This window comes from Myotis nattereri (assembly GCF_964212035.1).
Source record: "Myotis nattereri genome assembly, chromosome: 2".
Classification (NCBI taxonomy): domain Eukaryota; kingdom Metazoa; phylum Chordata; class Mammalia; order Chiroptera; family Vespertilionidae; genus Myotis; species Myotis nattereri.
In genome coordinates, this window is record NC_138076.1 from 122,819,954 (window position 1) to 122,845,202 (window position 25,249).

Below are 25,249 nucleotides of genomic sequence, written 5' to 3' on the forward strand. Positions count from 1 at the left end.
TGCAAACCTTTATCTCTATATTTTAGAATTCCTAATTTCTTACAGTTCTTCAAACTGAGTACATCCCACATTGAACTTAGTATCTGCTCTCCATTCAAACTTAATTTCTGTGGCTAGGCAGTGCTTGAGTCTTACTCCTTCTCTCTCGAATCATCCACAGCCCTTCAAGAACAGAAAATTGTACTTAGGAAATACCCCTTGAATCCATCCCTTTGCTCTTCTGACACAGCCACTGTCCAACTTTATTTCTCACGTTCAAACTCACCTCTGCTCCAGGGCTGAGCCTATTTCTATTCTCTCACCAACACCAAATGCGCAAGTAGCACTATGAGAAATTAGTCAGACAACACAGAAATGTCTCCTGAAATGACTGTTAAACTGTTGAGAAATATTCGTATCTTAGCAACCAAGCCTAGAATGCCCAACTTGTAACTGACCAATCAGCTCATATCTAAAGAACTTAAGGTGAAATGAAAAGCCCCTCCCCCCTATGTTGACTCCTGAGAGAAATGGCACAAAACAGTTAATCAATAAATATCTGTTGAGAGAAAAAATGAGTAAATGAACTATTTTTTAATCTTATTTTTAATCTAAATTATGCACAAGGATATATATACAAATACATGTTCATTATGACATTGTCCTATATAATAATAGGGTAATATGCAAATTGACTCTAAGGGCAGAATGACCAGAATAACCGCTGGACCAGTCACTATGAGGCGCACTGACCACCTCTTGGTCCCTTTCCCTGGCCAGCCGGCTCCCATCGCCCGATGGCCACCTGTGGCAGGGGCAGGGATAAAGAGCCAGCGGGAAGAGCCTACCTCTCAGTCCCATCCCCTAGCCATCAGGCACTGATCACCTGATGGCGAACTGGGAACCGGGGGTGTGTGGTGGGGCTGGCTGCGGGCAGCTGAGAAGATGGTGTTGACTACAGGCCAGGCCTCGGGAACGTACCCATGCATAAATTTTGTGTGCCTGGCCTCTAGTTTATCAATAAGTAAACTTCAAAATACTCGACATTTCATGGTATATAGATACATTTCAGTTCAAATACATGATGCAATTCATTAAAATAATTTTTAAATACTTTTTAATGACATAAGGAAATGTTCATACTACATTAAGTTTTAAAAAAGAGGTTTCATGCCCTGGCTGATGTGGCTCATTGGCTTGAGTGTTGTCCCAGGCACTTAAGGTTACTGGTTTGATTCCCAGTCAGGGCACATGGTCAGGTTCCAGGCTCGATCCCCAGTCGGGGTGGGCGTGCAGGAGGCAGCTGATTGGTGTTTCTCTCTCACATTCATGTTTCTCTCTCTCTCTCTCCCTCCCTCCCTTCCTTCCTCCATATCTCCCTCCTGCCTCCCTCCTTCCTTCTCTCCCTCCCTTCCTCTCTCTCATAAATCAATAAAAAAATATTTTTAAAAAAGAGGTTACACGAGAGGAGACAAGATGGTGGCAGAATAGGCAGATGCATCCCAAGGCTTGTCCCAGAGCAAATAGAATGAGCAGCTGAAACAAATAACATCTACCCCAAATTGGCAAAGTATACTCAGCTGGTGAGACAGTTTGCAGCCGGGAAGGGCAGAGTTCCCCTGGAAAGGTAAAAACCAGGGATCTGGTCAGGAAAGTTTGCCAGATCTCTGAGCCCAGGGGGTCAGAGGGAGACCTCGCGGCACCCAGCCGCATCCCTTGGGACAGGCACAGCCCCTGACTGGGGAAAGGAAATCCTCAGGACTGTTGGGGCTGGGGGATTTGAGATCTGGGTTCCATAATTACGGAGGACTGAGCCTAAAGGGAGCAGCCTGAAGCACTGACCAGACCATGCAGTGCCGGTAAGAGAGCAGCTTACAGAGACTCAGTCTTCCCCGTTTCTGCGGCCGGTGTTTGTTATGCCCAGATTTCAAGATCCCCCAAGACAGACCACCAGGGAGCTGAGTCCGATGCAAAAGCATAGAGTCTTTTATTCAAGCCCGGGACTTGGTCCCCCCCCTCCCCCCGCTTCCATTGCTGGATGCAAGAGAGAGCCCCGAGTCCCAAGGGAACAAAGAATTTATAGGGCTTGGGGTCGGGGGTGGGGGCACACTCTGACCACTGATTTGGCCGATTCTGGTTGGTTGAGTGAGGGCCGGGGGCTAGTGATGCAAGGGCAGGGTGCAGCTAGGGTCTGGTTACACAAAGACAGGGGGGTGGCTAGCATTCTCTTGGCCTTGGGCTAGTTTCCCCCGCTTTCCCATTGGCTGAGATAAGGGCAGGCTGAGTAACTGATACATTCTGTGGCTTTCCTGGGAGAGGAGTTAGAGACACAGCTATCAGTTCCGTTCTGTCCCTTCATTTCTTTGTTTGTTTTCACTGAACCCTCTTCATAGGACATTTTGGATACAGACACTCAGCCGTGCTGAGGAGCAGGAGAAGGTGCAGACCAGTGGAATCTGGGGAGAGGCTGGGGAGAGAAGCGGGTCCAGGAGAGGTGGCAGCAAACTGAGTGCTGAGTCACATCTGAGCCCAAAACTGGGGCAGCCATTTTCTCCTGAAGATATAACTCCTCCCTCCAGCCCCCAGGCAAGGAATACAGCTACACCCACATTCCACCCTGAATGGTACGATGGATTAAACCAATCTGATTAGTCCCTGGGAGTTAACAGGGTCTGGCCTGTAGAGGGGCCTTCAGTCCCAGCAACAGAAAAAGAACATCACAGGCATTCCAGAAAACTGGGATCGTAAGCCAGCCAAAGGAATGACATTTCAATTTTTTTTTGAATTATTTGAATTTTTATTTAAGCCACTATGATAGACTTTTTCTTTTCTTTTTTTTTAATTTTTTTTATTATTAGTTAAGGTATTACAAATGTGTCCTCATCCCCCCCTTTAACCCCCAACCTCCCCCCCACACACAAACTCATGCTCCCATCCCCCCATTATCCATGTCCATTGGTTTGGCTTATATACATGTATACAAGTCCTTCTGTTGATCTCTTCCCCTTACCCCCGCCCTCCCCTACTTTCCTTCTGGGGATTGATAGCCTGATCGCTGTTTCTCAGTCTTTGGGTCTGTCCTTTTTCATCAGTCTATGTTGTTCTCTATAGTCCACAAATGAGTGAGATCATGTGGTATTTATCTTTCTCTGACTGGCTTATTTCACTTAGCATAATGCTCTCCAGTTCCATCCATGCTGTTGCAAAAGGCAAGAGTTCCTTTTTTTTAACCGCAGCATAGTATTCCATTGTGTATATGTACCACAGTTTTCTAATCCACTCATCTGCTGATGGGCACTTAGGCTGTTTCCAAATCTTAGCTATGGTGAATTGTGCTGCTATGAACATAGGGATGCATATATCCTTTCTAATTGGCGTTTCTGGTTTCTTGGGATATATTCCTAGGAGTGGGATCACAGGGTCAAATGGGAGTTCCATTTTTAGTCTTCTGAGGTAGCTCCAATACTGTTCTCCACAGTGGCTGCAACCAGTCTGCATTCCCACCAGCAGTGCAGAAGGGTTCCTTTTTCTCCACATCCTCTCCAACACTTGTTGTTTGTTGATTTGTTGATGATAGCCATTCTGACAGGTGGGAGATGATAACGCATTGTCGTTTTGATTTGCATCTCTCGTATAATTAGTGACTTTGAGCAGGTTTTCATATGTCTTTCTGCCTTCTGTATGTCCTCTTTCGAAAAGTGTCTATCTAGGTCCGTTGCCCATTTTTTTATTGGATTGTTTATCTTCCTTTTGTTAAGTTTCATGAGATCCCTGTATATGTTGGAAATTAAACCCTTATCGGTGGTATCATTGGTAAATATGTTCTCCCATGTAGTGGGCCTTCTTGTTTTTTTGATGGTTTCCTTTGCTGTGCAAAAGCCTTTTATTTTGATGTAGTCCCATTTGTTTATTTTCTCTTTAGTTTCCATTGCCCTAGGAGCATTATCAGAGAAGAAATTTCTTCGACATATGTTTGCGATTTCGCTGCCTGTGGATTCCTCTAGTATTTTTATGGTTTCCCGTCTTACGTTTAAGTCTTTTATCCATTTTGAGTTTATTTTTGTGTATGGTGTGAGTTGGTGATCTAGTTTCATCCTTTTGCATGTATCTGTCCAATTTTCCCAACACCATTTATTGAAAAGACTGTCTTGACTCCATTGAATGCTCTTGCCTCCTTTGTCGAATATTAATTGGGCATAGTGGTTTGGGTCGATTTCTGGGCTCTCTATTCTATTCCATTGATCTATATGTCTGTTCTTGTGCCAGTACCAAGCTGTTTTAAGAACAGTGGCTTTGTAATACAGTTTGATATCTGGTATTGAGATCCCACCTACTTTGTGTTTTCTCAGGATTGCTACAGCTATTCGGGGTCTTTTTTTATTCCAGATGAATTTTTGGAACCTTCGTTCTAGATTTGTGAAATATGCCGTTGGTAATTTAATGGGGATTGCATTGAATCTATAAATTGCTTTGGGTAGTATGGACATTTTGATGATGTTGATTCTACCAATCCATGAACACGGTATATTCTTCCATCTGTTTATGTCTTCCTCTATCTCTTTTTTCAGTGTCCTGTAGTTTTCAGCATATAAGTCTTTTACCTCCTTAGTTAAGTTTATTCCTAGGTATTTTAATTTTTTTGGTGCAATGGTAAATGGGATTGCTTCTGTAGTTTCACTTTCTGTAAGTTCACTATTGGTGTAAAGAAATGCCATGGATTTCTTAGCATTAATTTTGTATCCTGCTACATTGCCGAATTCATTTATTAAGTCTAATAATTTTTTTTAATATATTTTATTGATTTTTTTACAGAGAGAAGGGAGAGAGATAGAGAGTTAGAAACATCGATGAGAGAGAAACATCGATCAGCTGCCTCCTGCACATCTCCCACTGGGGAAGTGCCCGCAACCCAGGTACATGCCCTTGACCGGAATCGAACCTGGGACCCCTCAGTCCGCAGGCCGACGCCCCATCCACTGAGCCAAACCGGTTTCGGCAAGTCTAATAATTTTTTGATGGAGTCTTTAGGGTTCTGTATGTACAGTATCATGTCATCTGCAAATAAGGACAGTTTTACTTCTTCTTTTCCACTCTGGATGCCTTTTATTTCTTCTTCGTGTCTGATCGCAATGGCTAGTACTTCCAGTACTATGTTGAACAGGAGTGGTGAGAGGGGGCATCCCTGTCTTGTTCCTGTTTTTAGGGGGAATGGTTTTAGTTTTTGCCCATTGATTATGATGTTGGCTGTGGGTTTGTCATATATGGCTTTTATTATGTTGAGGTATGACCCCTCAATTCCTATCTTGCTGAGAGTTTTTATCAAGAAAGGGTGTTGGATTTTGTCAAATGCTTTTTCCACATCAATTGATATGACTATGTGGTTTTTTTCTCTCAATTTGTTTATGTGATGTATCACGTTTATTGATTTGCGGATATTGTACCATCCTTGCATCCCTGGGATAAATCCTACTTGGTCATGGTGTATGATCTTTTTGATGTACTGCTGGATCCAATTTGCTAAGATTTTGTTGAGGATTTTGGCATCTATGTTCATGAGGGATATTGACCTATAATTCTCTTTCATTGTATTGTCTTTATCTGGTTTTGGGATTAGGGTGATGTTGGCTTCATAGAATGAGCTGGGAAGTGTTCCTTCCTCTTGGATCTTTCGACATAGTCTGAGGAGGATAGGTTTTAGGTCTTCCTTGAATGTTTGGTAAAACTCCCCTGTGAAGCCATCTGGCCCCGGGCTTTTGTTTGCTGGAAGCTTTTTGATTACTGCTTCGATTTCCTCCATAGTTATTGGCCTATTGAGATTTTTAGATTCTTCCTGGTTAAGTTTTGGAAGGTTGTATTTATCTAGGAATATGTCCATTTCCTCCAGGTTGTCTAGTGTGTTGGAGTAGAGTTGTTCATAGTATTTTCTAACAATCCTTTGTATTTCTATGGGGTCTGTTGTTATTTCTCCTCTTTCATTTCTGATTTTGTTTATTTGGGTCCTCTCTCTTTGTTTCTTGGTGAGCCTGGCTAGAGGTGTATCAATCTTGTTTATCCTTTCAAAGAACCAGCTCTTGGTTTTGTTGATCTTTTGTATTGTTTTTTTGGTCTCTATGTCATTTATCTCCGCTCTGATCTTTGTTATTTCCTTCCTTCTGCTTACAGTGGGCTTTTTTTGTTGCTCTCTTTCTAATTCTTCGAGTTGTAGAGTTAGGTCATTTATTCTCATTGTTTCTTGTTTCTTGCAGTAGGCTTGTAGAGCTATGAACTTCCCTCTCAAGACTGCTTTTGCTGTGTCCCATAGGTTTTGGATTGTCGTGTTTTCATTGTCATTCGTTGCCATGATGTTTTTTATTTCTTCTTTGATCTCACTGGTGACCCAGTCGTTGTTTAATAGCATGCTATTTAGTCTCCATGTGTTTGATTTTTTTGGATTGTTTTTGTTGTAGTTGATTTCCAGTTTTATGCCTTTGTGGTCTGAGAAGATGCTTGATATGATTTCAATTTTCTTGAATTTGAAGAGACTTTGTCTGCGACCCAATATATGGTCTATCTTTGAAGATGACAAATGTGCACCTGAGGAGAATGTATATTCTGTGGCTTTGGGGTGAAATGTTCTGAACATGACAATTAATTCCATCTGATCTAGTGAGTCATTTAGGATTGATGTTTCTTTGCTGAGTTTCTGTTTAGAGGATTTGTCCAGTGGCGATAATGGGGTGTTAAGGTCCCCTACTATGATTGTATTGCTGTCAATCTCTCCCTTGATCTTCTCCAGAAGATTTCTTACGTATTTGGGTGCTCCTATATTGGGTGCATATATATTTACCAGAGTTATTTCTTCTTGTTGGACTGCTCCCTTTAGTATTATGAAGTGGCCTTCTTGATCTCTTTTTATGTCCTTCACTTTGAGATCTAATTTGTCAGATATAAGTATTGCTACCCCGGCTTTTTTTTCACTTCCATTGGCCTGAAAAACCTTTTTCCATCCCTTCACCATCAGTCTGTGTGCGTCTTTTTTTCTGAGGTGGGTTTCCTGTAGACAGCAGATATATGGGTCATGTTTTCTTATCCACTCATTTACCCTATGCCTTTTGACTGGGGAATTTAATCCATTTACATTTAAAGTTATTATTGATAGAAACTTGTTAGTCGCCATTTTTGTTCTTTACCGCTGCGTTCCTTCTTTGTTTCCTGTTTTTTCTATTTACAGCAGACCCTTTAGCATTTCTTGCATTGCTGGTTTGGTTGTAATAAACTCCCGTAGACCATTTTTGTCTGTGAAGCTCCTGATTTGACCCTCAATTTTGATTGATAGCCTCGCTGGGTATAGTATTCTTGGATTCAGACCCTTCCTTTGCATGACTTTGTATATTTCATTCCATTCCCTTCTTGCCTGATGTGTTTCTGTTGAGAAATCGGTCGCTAGTCTGATGGGGGATCCTTTGTAGGTAACTTTCTGTCTCTCTCTGGCTGCTTTTAAGATTCTTGCTTTGTCGTTGGTGTTTGCCAATTTAATTATTATGTGCCTTGGTGTCGGTCTTTTCGGGTTCATTTTGTTTGGGACTCTGTGAGCTTCTTGGATTTGTGTGAGTTTTTTCCTCCCTATATCAGGGAAATTTTCTGTTACTATTTTTTCAAACAGGTTTTCTATTCCTTGCTCAGTTTCCTCTCCTTCTGGCACCCCTATTATTCGGATGTTGTTTCGTTTAGCATTGTCCCAGAGTTCTCTTAGGCTCTCTTCCTGCTTTTTAATTTTTTTTTCTAGAAGCTGTTCTGTTTGGGTATTTTTTTCTACCTTGTCTTCTAGCTCGCTGATACGGTCCTCTGCTTCTTCTAGTCTACTGTTGATGCTTTCTATTGAGTTCTTTATGGCAGTGATGTCGTTTTTCATTTCTTCTTGGTTTCTCTTCATTTCCTCTTGGTTCTTCTTCATTTCCTCTTGGTTCCTACACATATTGTTGAATTGGTCTTCCATTCTTTTCATCCACCTTATGACCATTACTCTGAATTCTTTCTCTGACAGGTTGCTTGCCTCCATTGCCTCTATTTCGTTTACTTTCTTTTCTGATGATGCCTGTTTTTCTTTCATATTTGGGTTGGTTCTTTGTTTCACCATGATTTCTCTTCTCAAGGTGTTTGGTTATGTAGATCTCTCTCTGTTGCGCTGATTCAAAGGCACAAAATACAACACAACAAGGCACAACGTACAAGGCACCAAACTAAATGCATTCACGATATTAATAACCCCAAATAAAAGTGACCCCCCCCGCCCCCGAGCGAAGAGAATTAGGGGATAAAGAAGAAAAAAGAGAAAAATATTAGAGAGAAAAATAAAAAACAAAAAGGAGTGCCGAAATGAGATTGGGAAAAGGGAGAGAAAAAAAAAACTCAAAAAGACCAAAAAAACCCACAAAAAAACACAACAACAACAAAAACAAAAAAAAATTAAGAGAATGAAATAGAGGTGGGGAAGAGGCTATTTGTATGGGGAGAGTGAGGGATTGGAAATTAGATATATAAGTAGGGTGAAATTTAGACAGTGGGTAGAAAGAAGGAATAGGTAAAATCCAAAGCAGGAATAGGGTAAGAGAAACAGGACAACAAAAGGGGGAAAGTGAGGAAGAGTTTTGGCTTAAGGGTAAATGTGAGATAGAGAGAAATGATGCTAAAGGAACGATGAAAATAGAGTGTAGAACACTAATCCCAAAATAAAATAAAGAAAAATAATAAAAAATAATAAAAAATAAAATGACCCTTGAAAAACTGGTAAAAGGATAGCAATAATACTGGTTAAAAAATGTAGTAATTAAAAAGGTAAAATCAGGTGATGAAAAAAATAAAAAATAAAAAAATAGATAAAATAGGTTCTTAATGAAATGGTGAAAAAAGAATTTAAAAAAATATATAAAAATATTCGGAAGTGAAGGTGCTTCAGATCTTCCACTCTTCTTTTTGGCACGCCTCAGTCCTGCCAGGCATTCAGGGGAGTGTTGAACTTCCCTGCGATACACTGTCCCTCCGTGCAGTAAATATTAGAGAGAAAAATAAAAAACAAAAAGGAGTGTCCAACCTGATTTTAAGGCAGGTTGTATTTTTTTACCAGACTGCCTTTATTTGTGATCGCAAAAGAGACAGTTTGTGGCTCTGCCTCTGGGTGGCAGTGTGTCTGGATTTACCCCCGAGGCTCTAAGTCCTCTCTATCAGTAGGGTTTTGTCCTCTATGGTATTTGGAACTGATTCGGGAAAGACCACTGCCCAGAGCTGGTTCCTTGCCACTGTTCGCTGTTTCCCAGGCTCCCCAAAAAGAACTTTCCCCTACAGGCTCTGCGAATGACCCCAACTGGGGAATCCCATGCTCTGAGTTTAATAATCAAATGCACGGATCTAAGGGGAACTGTAACAAGAGCCTGATAGTTGTGCGAATTCGCAAGCCTCCACCTTCCAGGTCTGCGCACAGTCTCCGTGCGCAGTCTCCGCGCACCCACTCGCCCCTGGCACCAAGCAGCCAGCAGATTGGCAAAGTCCAAGGCTGCTCCTTTACATCCAGTCCAGCTATGGGCTCATTTTTCGCGTTCCCTTCTGCCAGCAGCCCTGTGGGGCCCCTTCCCCACTCGCGGGTCACGCTGGTCCCAATGGCTGCGGACTCTGTGGGGCGGAGATTCCGCCCCGCGTGCTCGCTCGAGCTAGGTCCTCACTACCCGAACTGCAAACCGCACCTTTAGGGGATGTCCAACCTTTCCGTGAGAAGAAGCAGTGTTCCTCTGAGTTCACTCAGTCACGCTGCTTGAGATCCCTTGTTTCCAGGTTAGTAGCTGGTCTCTGGATGCCAGCAACAACCACCCAAGATGGCGCAGTCTCCGCTGCTTAGCTGGCGCACCAGGAGAGGCTTCAGCCGCAGTCTCCAAGCGTCCTTTTTTTTCCCTGGGGGGTTCTCAGTCTTTCCTAGCTGCAGACAATCTCTCAGCTGAAAATCCTCTACCTATTCAGGCTGAATGTTACCCGTTTCAGCTGCTCACCCTTATCTGCTCCAGGACAAGGCACAGGACACGTCGCTTATACCTCCGCCATTTTCCCTCCTTGACATTTCAATTTTTAATTTTTATTTTATTATTATTGTTTTGTTAGCTTTTTTTTTTTTGCTTTTTTTTGTTCTCCTTTTTATTTTTTAAAATATATTTTATTGATTTTTTTACAGAGAGGAAGGGAGAGAGATAGAGAGTTAGAAACATCGATGAGAGAGAAACATCGATCAGCTGCCTCCTGCACATCTACTGGGGATGTGCCCGCAACCCAGGTACATGCCCTTGACCAGAATCGAACCTGGGACCTTTCAGTCCGCAGGCCGACGCTCTATCCACTGAGCCAAACCGGTTTCGGCCTTTGTTCTCCTTTTTTTGGTGCTTTATTTTCTACTTCTTTTCACATTATTTTTTCATCATTCAATATTATTTTATTTTTACTTGTTATTTTCTATTTTTATACCATTTTTTAAAATCTTTTTTTGTAAATATATTATTTTATTCCCCTTCTGTCTCTTCTTATCCACTCATCCCTTTTCTACTTCCTCTATACTGAAGTGAGGTCCTCCCCATATTTATCCAATTCTTAACCTTATTTCCTGTATATTAGCTTAGCCTCTACAGATTCTGCCCACACCCTCTTTACCGGGTGTTTGGTGTTTGTATTTGTTTGGTTTTTCTATTGGTCCTCTGGTGTTTTCTCCATATATACATATATATATACATATATACATGTATGTATGTGTGTATATATATTTTTTCTCCTTTTTCTTTTCTCTCCTATCTTCTCTCTCTCTCTCTCTCTCTCTCTCTCTCTCTCTCTCTCTCTCTCTCTTATATCATTTGTGCTCTTTTTTTCTCTCCCCTAATTCTCTTTTCTCAGGTGGTCACTTATATTGGGGTTATCGGTGTCATGAGTACATTCATGCTTTGTTCCCTATTGGTCATACCTTGTTAAGGTGAATTTTATCCTGTCTGGCTAAAGTGCTAGAGAGCAAGCCACATAATCAGACACGTGGAGAGGAAACTTTAGTAACAAAGGGGTCAATTACACCCTAGACCCAGCTACAGCCGCAGGAAGAAGGCGGCAGTGAGGGTGCAAAAGAGGAGTGTGTGTGTGTGTGTGTGTGTGTGTGTGTGTGTGTGTGTGTGACTGAGGCACAGTTAGACCCCGCAGGACCTTTGGGGGCAGGCTAACCGGGCTCGCCTAACTAGGTAGCCGCTGCTACCATTGCAAACAGGACGAGGAGGCCAGCTCTTCCTCAGAGGCCTCACCTTTTCAAAGGGGAGAGCTGATGTAACTGGGAGTCCAGCCTCACCTCCACCCAGGGTCCCCTCAGGTAACACCTGGGACTCTACAGCCACCCCTGCCAGGGACCTGATACTCTGGCTGTGGTCCCACAGTCACCAAGTCTCCAGCCACCCCTGGCACAGGTTCCTGTGAGTTCTGAACACGGTCCCCACTGACCAGCCCAACGCTTTAGTCCAGGGCACTGCAACCACGTGAGCAGCAGACACGTGAGCAGCACGCTCCTGTCCAAGGAGCATCAGCCCCGTGAGCAACCTGCTCAGGTCTAAGAGCATCAGCTTCCTGTGGCCTGCCCCTGTCCAAGGAGCAGCAGCTGTGTGAGTGGACCGCTCCCCTGTCCATGGAGCAGCAACCACACGAGCAGCTGACCTGTCCAAGGGGCAGCAGCCGCACGAGCAGCCTTTCCAATCCGAGGAACAGCAGCTGTGTGAGCAGCCCGTCCCCATTCAAGGAGCAGCAGTTCTGCGAGCACCCTGTCCCTACTCGAGGTGCAGCAGCATCCCACCTCGGTCTGAGGAGCAGCAGCCACACGATCAGACTGCCCACGTTCGAGGAGCGGCAGCCCTGTGCAGCACACACTGGTCCGAGGAACGGAGCCACACACAGCCTGCACATGTCCGATGAGCTGCAGCTGGGTGAGTAGCCCGTTCCTGTCCAATGAGGAGCAGCCACGCATGCAGCTCACTCCCATCCAAAGAGCAGCAGCCGAGCAAGTAGCCCACCCCGATCCGAGGAGCAGCAGACTTGCAATCAACCAGTCCAACTCCAAGGAGCAGTAGCACCACAAGCATCCCACCACATCAGAGGAACAACAGCAGTGTGCAGCCAGCCCCCATTCAAGGAACAGCAGCCACATGAGCAGTCCGCCCCACTTCAAGGAGTAGCAGTTAGGTGTGTAGCCCGCCCCCATCCAAGGATCAGCAGCCTCGTGATCAGCACACCCTCTGTCTGAGGAACAGCAGGTGTGTGAGAAGCCTCTCCCCAACAGCCAGAGGAGCCACCACAGCTGTGAACAGCACCCACCAGAGAAGCTGCTGCCAACTGAGGAGCAGCTGCTACCACACCTGCCTGAGGAGCAACCGCAGACTGAGGAGCCACTGCCACCCAAGGAGCAGCCCCTGAAGGACTCAACATTAAAATTTGTTGGTGAGATCAAACATGGGTAGACAAAGAAACACCCAAAAGGAAAGAAAAGGAGGACTCACCAGAAAAGCAGCTAAGTGAAACAAGGGATGCAACATGTCAGAAAAAGAATTCAGATTAAGGGTCCTAGAGTGCATTAACCGGATGGAGGAAAAAATCAACAACTTATGCAAGAATCAAGAAGAAACGGATGAAAAAAAAATCAACAACTTATGTAAGAATCAAAAAGAAATGGATGAAAAAAATCAATAACTTATGTAAGAAGCAAGAAGAAATGAAGAGTGATATAGCTGCAATAAAAAAACACCATTGAAAGTTTCAACAGTAGACTAGGAGAAGCAGAGGACCAAATTAGCGAATTAGAAGACAGGGAAGCAAAACACACACAAACTGAACTGCAATTGGAGAAAAAAATTAAAAGACAGGAGGAGATCCTAAGGGAGCGATGGGACAACATGAAACGAAACAACATACAAATAATAGGGGTGCCAGAACAACAGAAAGAGGAACAAGAGTTAGACAACCTATTTGAAGAAATAATATCAGAAAACGTCCCTGAGATGGGAAAGAAAAAAGTCATACAAGCACAGAGAGTCCCAAACAAGATGAACCCGAAAAGACCCACGCCAAGACACAGCATAATTACCATGGCCAATGTTCAGGACAAAGAGAGAATCTTAAAGGCTGCAAGAGAGAAACGGAAAGTTACATACAGGGATCTCCCATTAGATTATGAAATGATTTCTCAACAGAAACACATCAGGCCAGAAAAGAATGGACGGAAATTTACAAAGTGATGCAAAGCAAACGACTGAATCCAAGAATACTCTATCCAGCAAGGCTATCATTCAAAATTGAAGGGGAAATAAGAAGCCTCACAGACAAAATAGGCTAAGGGAGTTCATCACCAAGTCAGCAATGCAAGAAATGCTAAAGGGACTGGTGTAAAAAGAAGAAATAAAAAGGTAAGAAAGAACACAGGCACAAAAAATAGAAATGGCTACAAACAAGTACATTTCAATAATACCTTTAAATGTAAATGGACTAAATGCTCCAATCAAAAGACATCGAGTGGCTGAATGGATAAAAAAAAACATGACCCATATATTTGCTGTCTACAACAGACACACCTCAGAATAAGGGACTCACACAGACTAAAAGTGAAGGGATGAAAAAATATCTTTCAAGCAAATGGAAATTAAAAAAAAATAGCTGGGGTAGCAATACTTATATTGGACAAAATAGACCTCAAAGTGAAGGCCGTAACACGAGATAAGGAAGGCCACTTCATAATACTAAAGGGATTGATACAACAAGAAGATATAACCCTGATAAACACATATACACGCAATGCAGGAGCACTCAAATACATAAAAAAAAACCTCCTGGAAGATATCAAGGGAGACACTGACAACAAAACAACCATAGTAGGGGACCTTAATACACCACTGACATCACTGGATAAATCCTCTAGACAAAAATCAGCAAAGACACAGCAATCCTAAATGACTCACTAAATCAGATGGACTTAATTGACATCTTCAGAACATTTCACACCAAAGCCACAGAATATACGTTCTTCTCAAGTGCACATGGGACATTTTCAAAAATAGACCACATACTGGGTCACAAGAAAAGTCTTCCCAAATTCAAGAAGATTGAAATCATACCAAGCATCTTCTCAGACCACAATGGCATAATATTAGAAAAAAACTACAATAAAAACATTCCAAAACACTCAAACAATTGGAAGCTGAATAGCATGTTATTAAATATTGATTGGGTTACCAATGAGATCAAAGAAGAAATTAAAAACATCCTGGAAACTAATGACAATGAAAACACAACAATCCAAAACCTTTGGGACACAATGAAAGCAGTCCTGAGAGAAAAGTTTATAGCTCTACAGGCCAAACTGAAAAAAAAAAAAAGAAAGAAAGAAAGAAAGAAAGAAAGAAAGAAAGAAAGAAAGAAAGAAAGAAAGAAAAAATGGTAGTAATCATCTAACTCTACATCTCAAAGAATTGAAAAGAGAACAACAAGAAAAGCCCAGAGTGAGCAGAAGGGAGGAAATAATAAACATTAGAGCAGAAATAAATGACATAGAGAACAAAAAAACAATACAGAAAATCAATGAAACAAAGAGCTGGTTCTTTGAAAGGATACACAAGATTAATGAACCTCTAGCCAGGCTCATCAAGAAGCAAAGAGAGAGAACCCAAATAAACAAAATCAGAAATTATAGAGGTGAAATACAAGAGACCCCACAGAAATATAAATGATTGTTAAAAATTACTATGGACAACGCTACTCCAACAAACAAGACTACCTGGAAGAAATAGACATATTCCTAGAAAAATACAACATTCCAAAACTCAATCAGGAAGAATCTAAAAATCTCAACAGGCCAATAACTATGGAAGTAATTGAAGGAGTCATCAAAAAGCTTCCAGCAAACAAAAGCCCAGGGCCAGACGCCTTCACAGGGGAGTTTTTACCAAACATTCAAGGAAGAAATAAAACCTATCCTCCTCAGACTATTCCAAAGAATTCAAGAGGAAAGAACACTTCCAAGCTCATTCTATGAAGCCAGCATCACCCTAATACCAAAACCAGACAAAGACAACACAATGAAAGAGAATTACAGGCCAAAATCCCTCATGAATATAGACGCCAAAAACCTCAACAGAATCTTAGCAAATCAGACCCAGCAGTACATCAGAAAGATCATACACCATGACCAAGTAGGATTTATCCCAGGGAGACAAGGATGGTACAATATTTGCAAATCGATAAACGTGATATATCACATAAACAAATTGAGTGATAAAAACCACATAGTCATATCAATTCATGCAGAAAAAGCATTTGACAAAATCCAACACCCATTTTTGATAAAAACTCTCATCAAGGTGGGAATAGAAGGATCATACCTCAACATAGTAAAAGCCATATATGACAGACCACAGCCAACATCATAATCAATGGGCAAAAACTAAAACCATTTCCCCTAAGAATAGGAACAAAACAGGGATGCCAACTCTCACCACTCCTGTCCGACATTGTACTGGAAGTATTAGCCATTGCAATTAGACAAGAAGAAATAAAAGGCATCCAAATTGGAAAAGAAGAAGTAAAACTGTCCTTATTCGCAGATGACATGATATTATACATAAAAAACCTAAGGACTCCATCAAAAACCTATTAGACTTAATAAATGAACTCGGCAATGTAGCAGGATACAAAATTAACGCCAAGAAATCTATGGCACTTCTATACACCAATAGTGAACTCACAGAAAGAGAGACTAAAAAAGCAATCCCATTTACCATCGCACCAAAAAAATTAAGGTACCTAGTAATAAACTTTACTAAAGAGGTAAAAGACCTCCACTCAGAAAACTACAGGATGTTGAAAACAGAGGTAGAGGAAGACATAAACAGATGGAAGAACATACCATGTTCATGGATTGGTAGAATCAACATCATTAAAATGTCCATACTACCCAAAGCAATCTATAAATTCAACGCACTTCCCATTAAAATACCAATGGCATATTTCACAGACCTAGAAGGAACTCTCCAAAAATTCAACTGGAATAAAAAAAGACCCTGATAGCTGCAGCGATTTTGAGAAAGAAGAACAAAGTAGGTGGGATCTCAATACCTGATAGCAAGCTGTACTACAACGCCACTGTTCTCAAAACTGCCTGGTATTGATTGGCACAAGAACAGACATATAGATCAATGGAATAGAATAGAGAGCCCAGAAATCGACCCAAACCAATATGCTCAATTAATATTTGACAAAGGAGGCAAGAACATACAAGGGAGTCAAGACACTCTCTTCAGTAAATGGTGTTGGGAAAATTGGACAGATACATGCAGAAAAATGAAACTAGACCACCAACTTACACCATACACAAAAATAAACTCAAAATGGATAAAGGACTTAAATGTAAGACGGGAAACCATAAAAATACTAGAGGAATCCAAAGGCAACAAAATCTCAGACATATGCCAAAGCAATTTCTTCACCAATACAGCTCCTAGCGCATTGGAAACTAAAGAGAAAATAAACAAATGGGACTACATCAAAATAAAAAGCTTTTGCACGGCAAAAGAAACCATCAACAAAACAATAAGACAGCCCCTGCATGGGAGAACATATTGGCCAATGTTATCACTGATAAGGGTTTAATCTCCAACATTTATAAGCAACTCATACAACTTAACAAAAGGAAGACAAAAAATCCAATCAGAAAATGGGCAAAGGACCTAAATAGACACTTTTCAAAAGAGGACATTTAGAAAGCCAAGAGACATATGACAATAGGCTCAAAGTCACTACTTATCTGAGAGATGCAAATCAAAACAACAGTGAGGTACCATCTCATACCTGTCAGACTGGCTATCATCAACAAATCAACAAATGACAAGTGCTGGAGAGGATGTGGAGAAAAAGGAACACTTGTGCACTGCTGGTGGGAATGCAGACTGGTGCAGCCACTGTGGAAGACAGTATGGAGTGTCCTCAAAAAGTTAAAAATGGAACTCCCATTTGACCCAATGATCCCACTTCTAGGAATATATCCCAAGAAACCAGAAATACCAATCAGAAAAGATATATGCACCCCTATGTTCATAGCAGCACAATTCACCATAGCTAAGCTCTGGAAATAGCCTAAGTGCCCATCAGCAGATGAATGGATTAGAAAACTGTGGTACATCTACACTATGGAATACTATGCTGCTGTAAAAAAGAAGGAACTCTTACCATTTGCAACAGCATGGATGGAACTGGAGAGCATTATGCTAATTGAAATAAGCCAGTCAATGAAAGAAAAATACCACATGATATCACTCATTTATGGATAATTAAGACCATTATAAACTGATGAGCAAAAATAAATACAGAGGCAGAGCAACATCGAGCAGACTGTCAAACTACAGCGGGAAGTCCGGGGAGGGTTGGGGTGGGTGGGTAAGAGATCAACCGAAGGACTTGTATGCAAGCACATAAGCATAACCAATGGACACAAGACACTGGGGGGTATGGGAGTCTAGAGGAAGGTCATGGGGAGAAAAAAAAAAGGAGACATATATAATACTCTTTGTAATACTTTAAGCAATAAAACAATTTTAATAAAAAGAAATATTCAAAGTGATGAAAAGGAAGAATCTACAACCAAGATTACTCTACCCAGCAAAGCTATCATGTAGAATTGAAGGTCAGATAAAGAGCCTCACAGACAAGAAAAAACTAAAGAACTTCACCACCACCAAACCAGGATTATATGAAATGCTGAAGTGTATTCTTTATGAAGAGTAGGAAGAAGATGATGAACAGAATAAACTGGTGAATATAATAGAAGCAGGGGCACAGAAAAGGAGTGGACTGACAATTCTCGGGGGGAATGGGGTTTGAGGGGTGGAGGAAGAGATCGGACAGAAATCATACACCTATGGATGAGTACAGTGGTGGGGGGCAAAAGCATGGGGTGGGGTGGGAAACAGGTGGAGGGGAGCTATGAGGGGAAAAAAGAGGAACATCTGTAATAATCTGAACAATAAATATTTATTTAAAAAAGAAGCAAAAAAGGGCCCATATTTTTCTTAATGGTTAGAGCCTTGGCCCATGGACCAGAAGGGTCCGAGTTTGATTCCCGGTCAAGGACATATATTTGGGTTTCAGGCGTCACCAACCTAAGTTGGGACCTGTGCAGCAGGCAACTGGTCCATGTATCTCTCATATCAATGTTTCTCTCTTGTGCCCCCTCCCTCCCTTCTACACTATCTAAAAATCAATGGGGAGCTAGCCATTTTGGCTCTTTGGATAGAGCATTGGCCTGTAGACCTAAGGGTCCCAGATTTGATTCTGGGGCAGGGCACTTGCCCAGGTTGTGGGTGTGGGTTTTGGGAGGCATGCAGGAGGCAGCCAATCAATGATCCTCTCTCATCATTGCTGTTTCTCTCTCTCTTTCCCTCTCCCTGCCTCTCTGAAATCAATAAAAATATATTTATTTAGCCCTAGCTGGTTTGGCTCAGTGCATAGAGGGTTGGCCTGTGGACTGAAGCGTCTCAGATTTGATTGTGGTAAAAGGCACATGTCTGGGGTTCATATTCAAAAATATGTATATATTTACTTTTTAAAAAAATCAATGTGAAAATAATATCCTCGGGTGAGGATTAACCAAAAAATAAATAAATAAATAAATAAATAAATAAAAGAGGTTAGAGGGGCTTATAATCGAGATGGCAGCACAGGAAACACGGTACTCGCATCCTCCCACAACCACATCAAAATTATAACTAAACTACAAGACAATCATCATTCATAATTATGCAAGAAAAAACTGGAAGGATATACATCAACATGGTAACATATCCACATGGTGCAGTATTCACACCTAGTAGTACATATACTATTCTGGACATTTCATATAAATGAAAGTTTGCAATATGTGTTCTTTTGTTTCTGGCTTCTTTCATGGAACACACATTTTCAAGGTCCATCATTATTGTAGTATGTATTAGTACTTCCTTATTATGGTTGAATAGTATTTCATTATATATACATACTACACTTAGGTTACTCTTTCATCACTTGATGTGGTTTTGGTTGTTGCCACAGTTTGGCTCTTGGGGTTAGCGCTTCTATGAATATTTAATACAATTCTTGGCACTTCTATAAAAAATCAATTGACTATAAATGTTATGGACCAATGTTCGTGATTGTAAGACCACCAACTCCGATTAAGTCTTAAGCAGCAAGTGAGGATTTATTGAAAGCTGGCCAGCGACTGCCGTAGGCGTGTTTTCCTACGACTGCGCCTACCCTGGTTCTGGGCCAGCCTTTTATTCCCCAAAACCATACAACGGTTGGCTAAACACACACAAAGTTACCTGGGATACATTAATCAACACTGCCCCGTTACCAAGGTATTCATTAATCAACTTGCCCAGTTGCTCTAGCTACTAATATCAACTTGCCCCGTTTCTCTAGCTACTAATATCAACTTGCCCCGTTGCCCCGACTACTAATATTAACTTGCCCTGTTGCCCCAACTACTAATATTAACTTGTCCTGTGCCCTAGACCCTCGACCACAGTTGGTTCCATTTCCCCACTACAAGAGGGGCTTAACTGTAACATAAATATAAGGTTCAAATTTTTTTAATTTATTTATTTGAGAAGGAGAGAAATATCAAATTGTTGTTCCATTTATTTATGCATTCATTGATTGATTCTTGTATGTGTCCTGATGAGGAATCGAAGCCACAACCTGTGGCTTATTAGGGCAATGCTCTAAACAACTGAGATACCCAACCAGGAGCCAGGAGGAGGGGGGGCCCTCCCCTTCCTCTCCCCCCCCCCGACCACGACCATCACCTTTCCCCCAGGACACTACTGGCCCAACCTATTGTTAAACAGACAGCAACCAGCAGCCCGCAGGTCCTGATCACCCAATCAGGTCTGGGCTGTAGGCTGACATGGGAAATTGGGGGTGGGTGGCAGCAACCAACTTCCCAAGGTACCTGAGCTGGGGGCTTCGACCTCTCACAGGCAGGGTGAGAGGGACAGAGGTGTGGTGAGAATGCGGGGTGTAGGCCAAACTTGCTCTCACTCCCTTTGCTACCCTCCCCAGGATGCCAGGGTTCACGCACTGGGGAAGCCCCTGCACTAAGGTGCCTGGTGCCTGCTCCACACCCGTGAGGCCTCTTCTGGGTGAGCCGGGACTCAAGCGCCAGGACCACTGGGGCCCGTCGGGCTCCCTGTGGGTTCATGCAGGAGCTGGTCTGTGAGGCCGGCCAGGAGAGCGTGTGCTGCCTTCCCAGCTTCTGTGTGGCACCGCTGGCAGCCTAGAGGCCCACGCTGTGCCCTGGCCTGCGGTGTCCAGCTGCACTCAGCGCATCTCCACGTGGGGACTCGGGCACTGTGACTCAGCAGAGGGGGACGCGTGAGGGCCCAGGAGGCCCAGGTGCAGCCCATGGCCCACAGGTCACCTGGGACCCGTCCTTCCATGCCAGACACTTGTGCTTCAATCTCTGGCCAGGTCTAAGGACCGCACGCATGCAAGAATTTCTTGCACCGGGCCTCTACTTAAAGAATGAATGTGTGATCATGATACTCTGTTAGGTTTTTTTGAAGCAACTTTATCTTTTACAGATATATACTGAAGTGTTTATGAATGAAATTATATGAGACCTAGGATTTGCTTCAAAATAGTAAGAAAGGGGGGAACAGGATGGAGTATGTGTGACACATGATTGATCCTGAGTTAATAAATGGTGAGATTTGGTGATGAATACAAAAGGCTTACTATGCTATTCTCTTGACTTCTGCATATGTGTAAAATTTTCCACAAAAGAAAATTTTCCTAAAAATGTACTTCATAGGTTTGTAATGAGTATTATAAGAAAATGAATAGAATGTTTATCACCATGGCTTACAGTCCCCATTGTTTTCTATTGTTATACTAGAGGCCTGATTCACAAAATCCATGCAAGGGGCTCGTCCCTGCTGCCACTGTGGCTGCCTCTGCCTCAGCCCCTGCCACTGCGGCTTTGTCCAGAAGGTCACCTGGAAGGACATCTGGTCTAACTGGCATATGACACTTTTATTATTATAGATTTTCTTTCAATTAATCACACCTAGAGGAAGTACATTATTTAGACCGTGAGCCATGGCCCACATGACTTTGTCTACCTAGTAGAAATTTATTAAAACTTCAAGTTTAGAATTAGGAAATGCCAACCTATCATGCAACAGCAATCAACAATTTCAAAAGCCTCCCTACCACTTCTAGTAAATAGGATTGTCTTCTTATCACCTTGTAGAAATATTTGAGATCATTAAATCATTATTTTTCAGTCATTTATCATGAGTAGGTTCTGAGGGTGCAAATATTAACATAGTGGACCCTTGACTGATTGAATGTATTTCAAGTGCCAAATGAATTCAATAAAAAGTGCTAAGCAACTATTATTGATACATAACTCAGTAATCATTAACTCCCCTCCTAAAAGCTTTTTGATGTGCTTTTTGAGTGAGAGTTAGAGTTATTGCTGCTCCACTGTATGTAACCCAAAGCACGCCTTTTATGCTTTAACCTGAAATCTGAATACACCCGTGGAAATGTGTCAAACATGTGAATTTCATGCAACCTGTACAGAGGTGGGGGAAAGACTGAAAACTAGGTGCCCTGTGATTCTACCACCCTGCTCCTCCCTTTTGCCATTTGAAACTTTACCTGAAGGTAGAAGGAACTGCTTCCAGAGCTGTTGCTGCCACTCAGGTTTACCCCCTAACCCCCAAACTAGGATGGAAGCCATTTTGTTTAGGATGAAAAAATAACGTTTATTTACAAATGTATATACTGATAGCTCACAGTACCCTAGGGGAGATAAAGAACAAGGACTATACTATCTCTTCTAAGATCAAAACTACCTATTTGGGGTTAAACCAAAGTCGCCCATCCAGTTGGAGAAAAGGTGGGAGAGACCACGGCAGAGTCCAGCACTGACTCTGAATAAACAACTGGAAAAGGCTTCAGCCACCGGCTCTAAATGTTCACAGTGGCTCAGGAGCAACTTGTTTCGGGATCAATGGAGTTTCCTCAGGGGGACTTTCAGACTCTGGTGCTTGTGACTGTGTTGACTTTTCTAAGTTGCCTACTAGAACTGAGAATTTTTTACCCTCCCTTGCACCAGCTGCACAGTAAATTTAGAGGGCCTAGGAGCCAATTCCTGGGCCGATCAGTATCATTATCTCCTTCCCGTCTGAAAGTCTTAAATAGGTGCCTCTTTCTTTTTTGGGTTTTCCTGGCACACAATCCGAAGAAGCGAGTACTTATAATGGAAGTGGAGCTGTCCTCGGGATTAACATATTCCTCAATATTTTGAAGAAGAGTAGTCACCAGAATCTGGATAGATTCCACAGGATCATTCCTCATACTTTCTAGAGCTGAAACCAGAAAGGAAGTCAACTCAGATTCTCAATCTCCAAAAACTGTTTACCCAAACTCCATTGTTTTCCACCCCACATGTCACATTATAACTTCATTTAGAATACTTTTTTGTCATTGTAAAAGTGATATTGTTTGATTATAGAAAATGTTTAAATACAAATTGTTTTTTAAAAAGGAAAGAAAAAGCACTCAACTCCGCAAAAAAAAAAATATGATATTTTCATACCTGTCCTTGCAGTATTTCTTTAATATCGAACACAGACACTTTGTTTTACAAAAATAGGATTAACATTTTCTTCCCATAAAATATTTCCCCATATAACTTAATATCCAATCACATGATTCTATCATAATTTCTTTGATGAACACCTTATTAGTAAACAATAAGGCTGCTTGCAATTTTTCACTGTTAAAAACAATGATCAACAACTCTTAATTGAGATTTACAGTACTATCATCATGCACTGTGCTATAAACAAAGACTATATATCCCATCCTCCCTTGCAGCTAGGTGTGGTCATATAACTAAGTTTTTAGCAAGTGGGTGTAAGGGAAAGTGGCATATGCAACTTCCTAGAGATATAGTAGTGAATAAGAAAGACAGATTCCCCACAGTCAAGAACATTCTAGCCCAGCTGGTGCAGCTCAGTAGTTTAGCATCAACTTATGAATCTGGAGGTCACGGTTCGATTCCTGGTCAGGGCACCTACCCGGGTTTCAGGTTCAATCCCCAGTGTGGGGCATGCAGGAGGCAGCCGATCAATGATTCTCATCATTGATGTTTCTATCTCTCTCTCCCTCTCCCTTCCCCTTCCTCTCTGAAATCAATACAAAGAGATATTTTTAAAAATAGAACTTAATATTCTAGTGGAGAAAAAAAAGTAAACATAAATTAAGTGCAAAGAAGGAAATTTAACAGTATGATGAGAACACCTAACTGGGAAGGACCCCTTTAGATAGGCCAGTCAGGGAATGCCTCTCTGAGAAGGTGACATTTGAGCTGGGATGCAAAGAATGGGAGCCACCCTCCAAGGCAGCCCCATGAAGATCAAGGGCAGAAAGTGTCTCAGTGGAGGCAGGGATTGCGTCATCCTGCAGAAAATAGCCAGAGTGGCTGCCCCTTCTAGTGAGGGGGACATGATGTAGGCTAAGGGTAGAGAGAAGTCAGAAGACATACTTTTCAGGGCCTGTGACCCAGGGTAAGGGACCAAACTTTGACCCAAAGAGCAGCGGAGAGCCACTGAAGGGGTTTAAGCAAAGGCGTGCCATATCCAGTGTACACGTTTCAAGGAGATCCTGGCTGCTGCATGGAGAGTAGTGTAGAGAGAGGAACCGCATGTCAGGAGCTGACAAAGTGGTCCAGTTAAGGAATAGGGGTGCATAGTTCAGAGTTGAGTGGGAACAGAGGGATGGAGACAGGAAATTACTTACTAGTATTGCAAAGGAGAAAAGGGACAGGAAGAATGTGGGCTCAACAAATCTAAAAGCCAACCAGGCCATCAAAGTCTACAGCTTCACGTTGATCTCATTTAGAATAGAAAAAAAGAGAGTTGGGCTTGCACTATATAGAAAAATATACAATCCTTTAAAGAACCACTTCTCAACCACAGGTTTGCTCAGCACTAGACATGGGTGGAAGTGTAATTAGAAGTATTTGTGGGAAGCTGATATAGGGTTAAGCCTCGGACTGACCTGTGGGTAAAGTCACAAACAATTCCCAGCTTAGAGGGCACAGTCCTCTTAGCATAATTAGGCTTGACCTTATAACACTCCCTAGATCTTATCTGGGAAGCTAAGGGGCTGAGGAAGTGCAGGAAGTGTAACCATGGTCAAAACAAGTGAAACTCACAAGAACTGTGTAACTATGGTAACCACTACCTTGTTTACCTCTCACTATAAAAAGCTTGGTGAGACCTGAGCACAGTGGAAGTCCTTCTCCTTGAGTTGGACTTGCTCGCCTGGCCCCCAATATTCCCAAATTATCTCTTGTCTTTTCTATTTCATTTGTTGTGCGGCTCCTCTTCCAGACCCGAACCCTGAACCACGCAGGACGTGGAGGGAAACACGACAAGTATTTTCCTTTGGAAAAATGTCCTCCTATCTAGGTATTTGGGCATCTTTCTAGGAGGCTGGGTGGGAAGAGGAAGGCAAGGGGAATTCAATGATAGACATAGGAGTCCAACATTTCCATTCTGGATATACTTTCCCTGAAATTGAACTATGGTAGCTGGAATAGGTGTCTACTATTTAGTAGAGACCTCAACTGTAAAACGTAAGAGAAGGCAGCCAGCATACAAAATGTCAGAGCCAGAAATAAAGCCAGGGTCAAGCCCTCAGAGGGCAGATGCTACCAGCTGATGGTTAATGTGCTAGCAGTAGAATGGCTTCTCTCTGGGAAGCAACAAATATACTCCCTTAGCTACAAATATACTCCCTACCTGCCCTCCCACTACCACCCCTCCCCTGGTCCAGAAGCCTGAGTCAGTTCAACACAGATGTTTTGTGGGACATCTATGTGCCCAGCAAAGCTCAGTGCTTCCCATGTTTTGTGTTCAATCTTCAAAACAATGTTCAAGATCAGCACTATTATCCTCATGATGCCAATGGAGAAACTGAGGCACCCCAAGTTCACATGGCTCATTATCAAGAGATCTAGTATGTGACAGTGGTCTGAGTAATGCAGACTTTGTGGAAGAAAGTACCCTTAGAAGTCATTTACCATTTTACTCTCTGGACAAAGAGCTGTAAAGACAAGGACTTGTCTCTCTCCAGTTGTCTGCTAGGTATTTCCTCTTAGACACGATTCCACCACTACCTCACAAACAGCATC

The 25,249-nt window shown here is 42.2% G+C and overlaps 1 protein-coding gene across 1 annotated transcript in view; it reads right to left on the reverse strand.

Moving 5' to 3' along the window:
* Window positions 1–21,836: 21,836 nt before the first annotated feature.
* Window positions 21,837–25,249, reverse strand: part of LOC308513842 (maestro heat-like repeat-containing protein family member 1) — a gene marked incomplete at both ends in the record, with an annotated part of 68,652 nt that continues 65,239 nt past the window's right edge. The window contains 2 exons of the mRNA XM_081083943.1: window positions 21,837–21,846; window positions 22,283–22,415. Of these exons, the coding sequence (XP_080940069.1) occupies window positions 21,837–21,846; window positions 22,283–22,415 (143 nt within the window). The remainder of the gene's footprint in view (window positions 21,847–22,282; window positions 22,416–25,249) is intronic.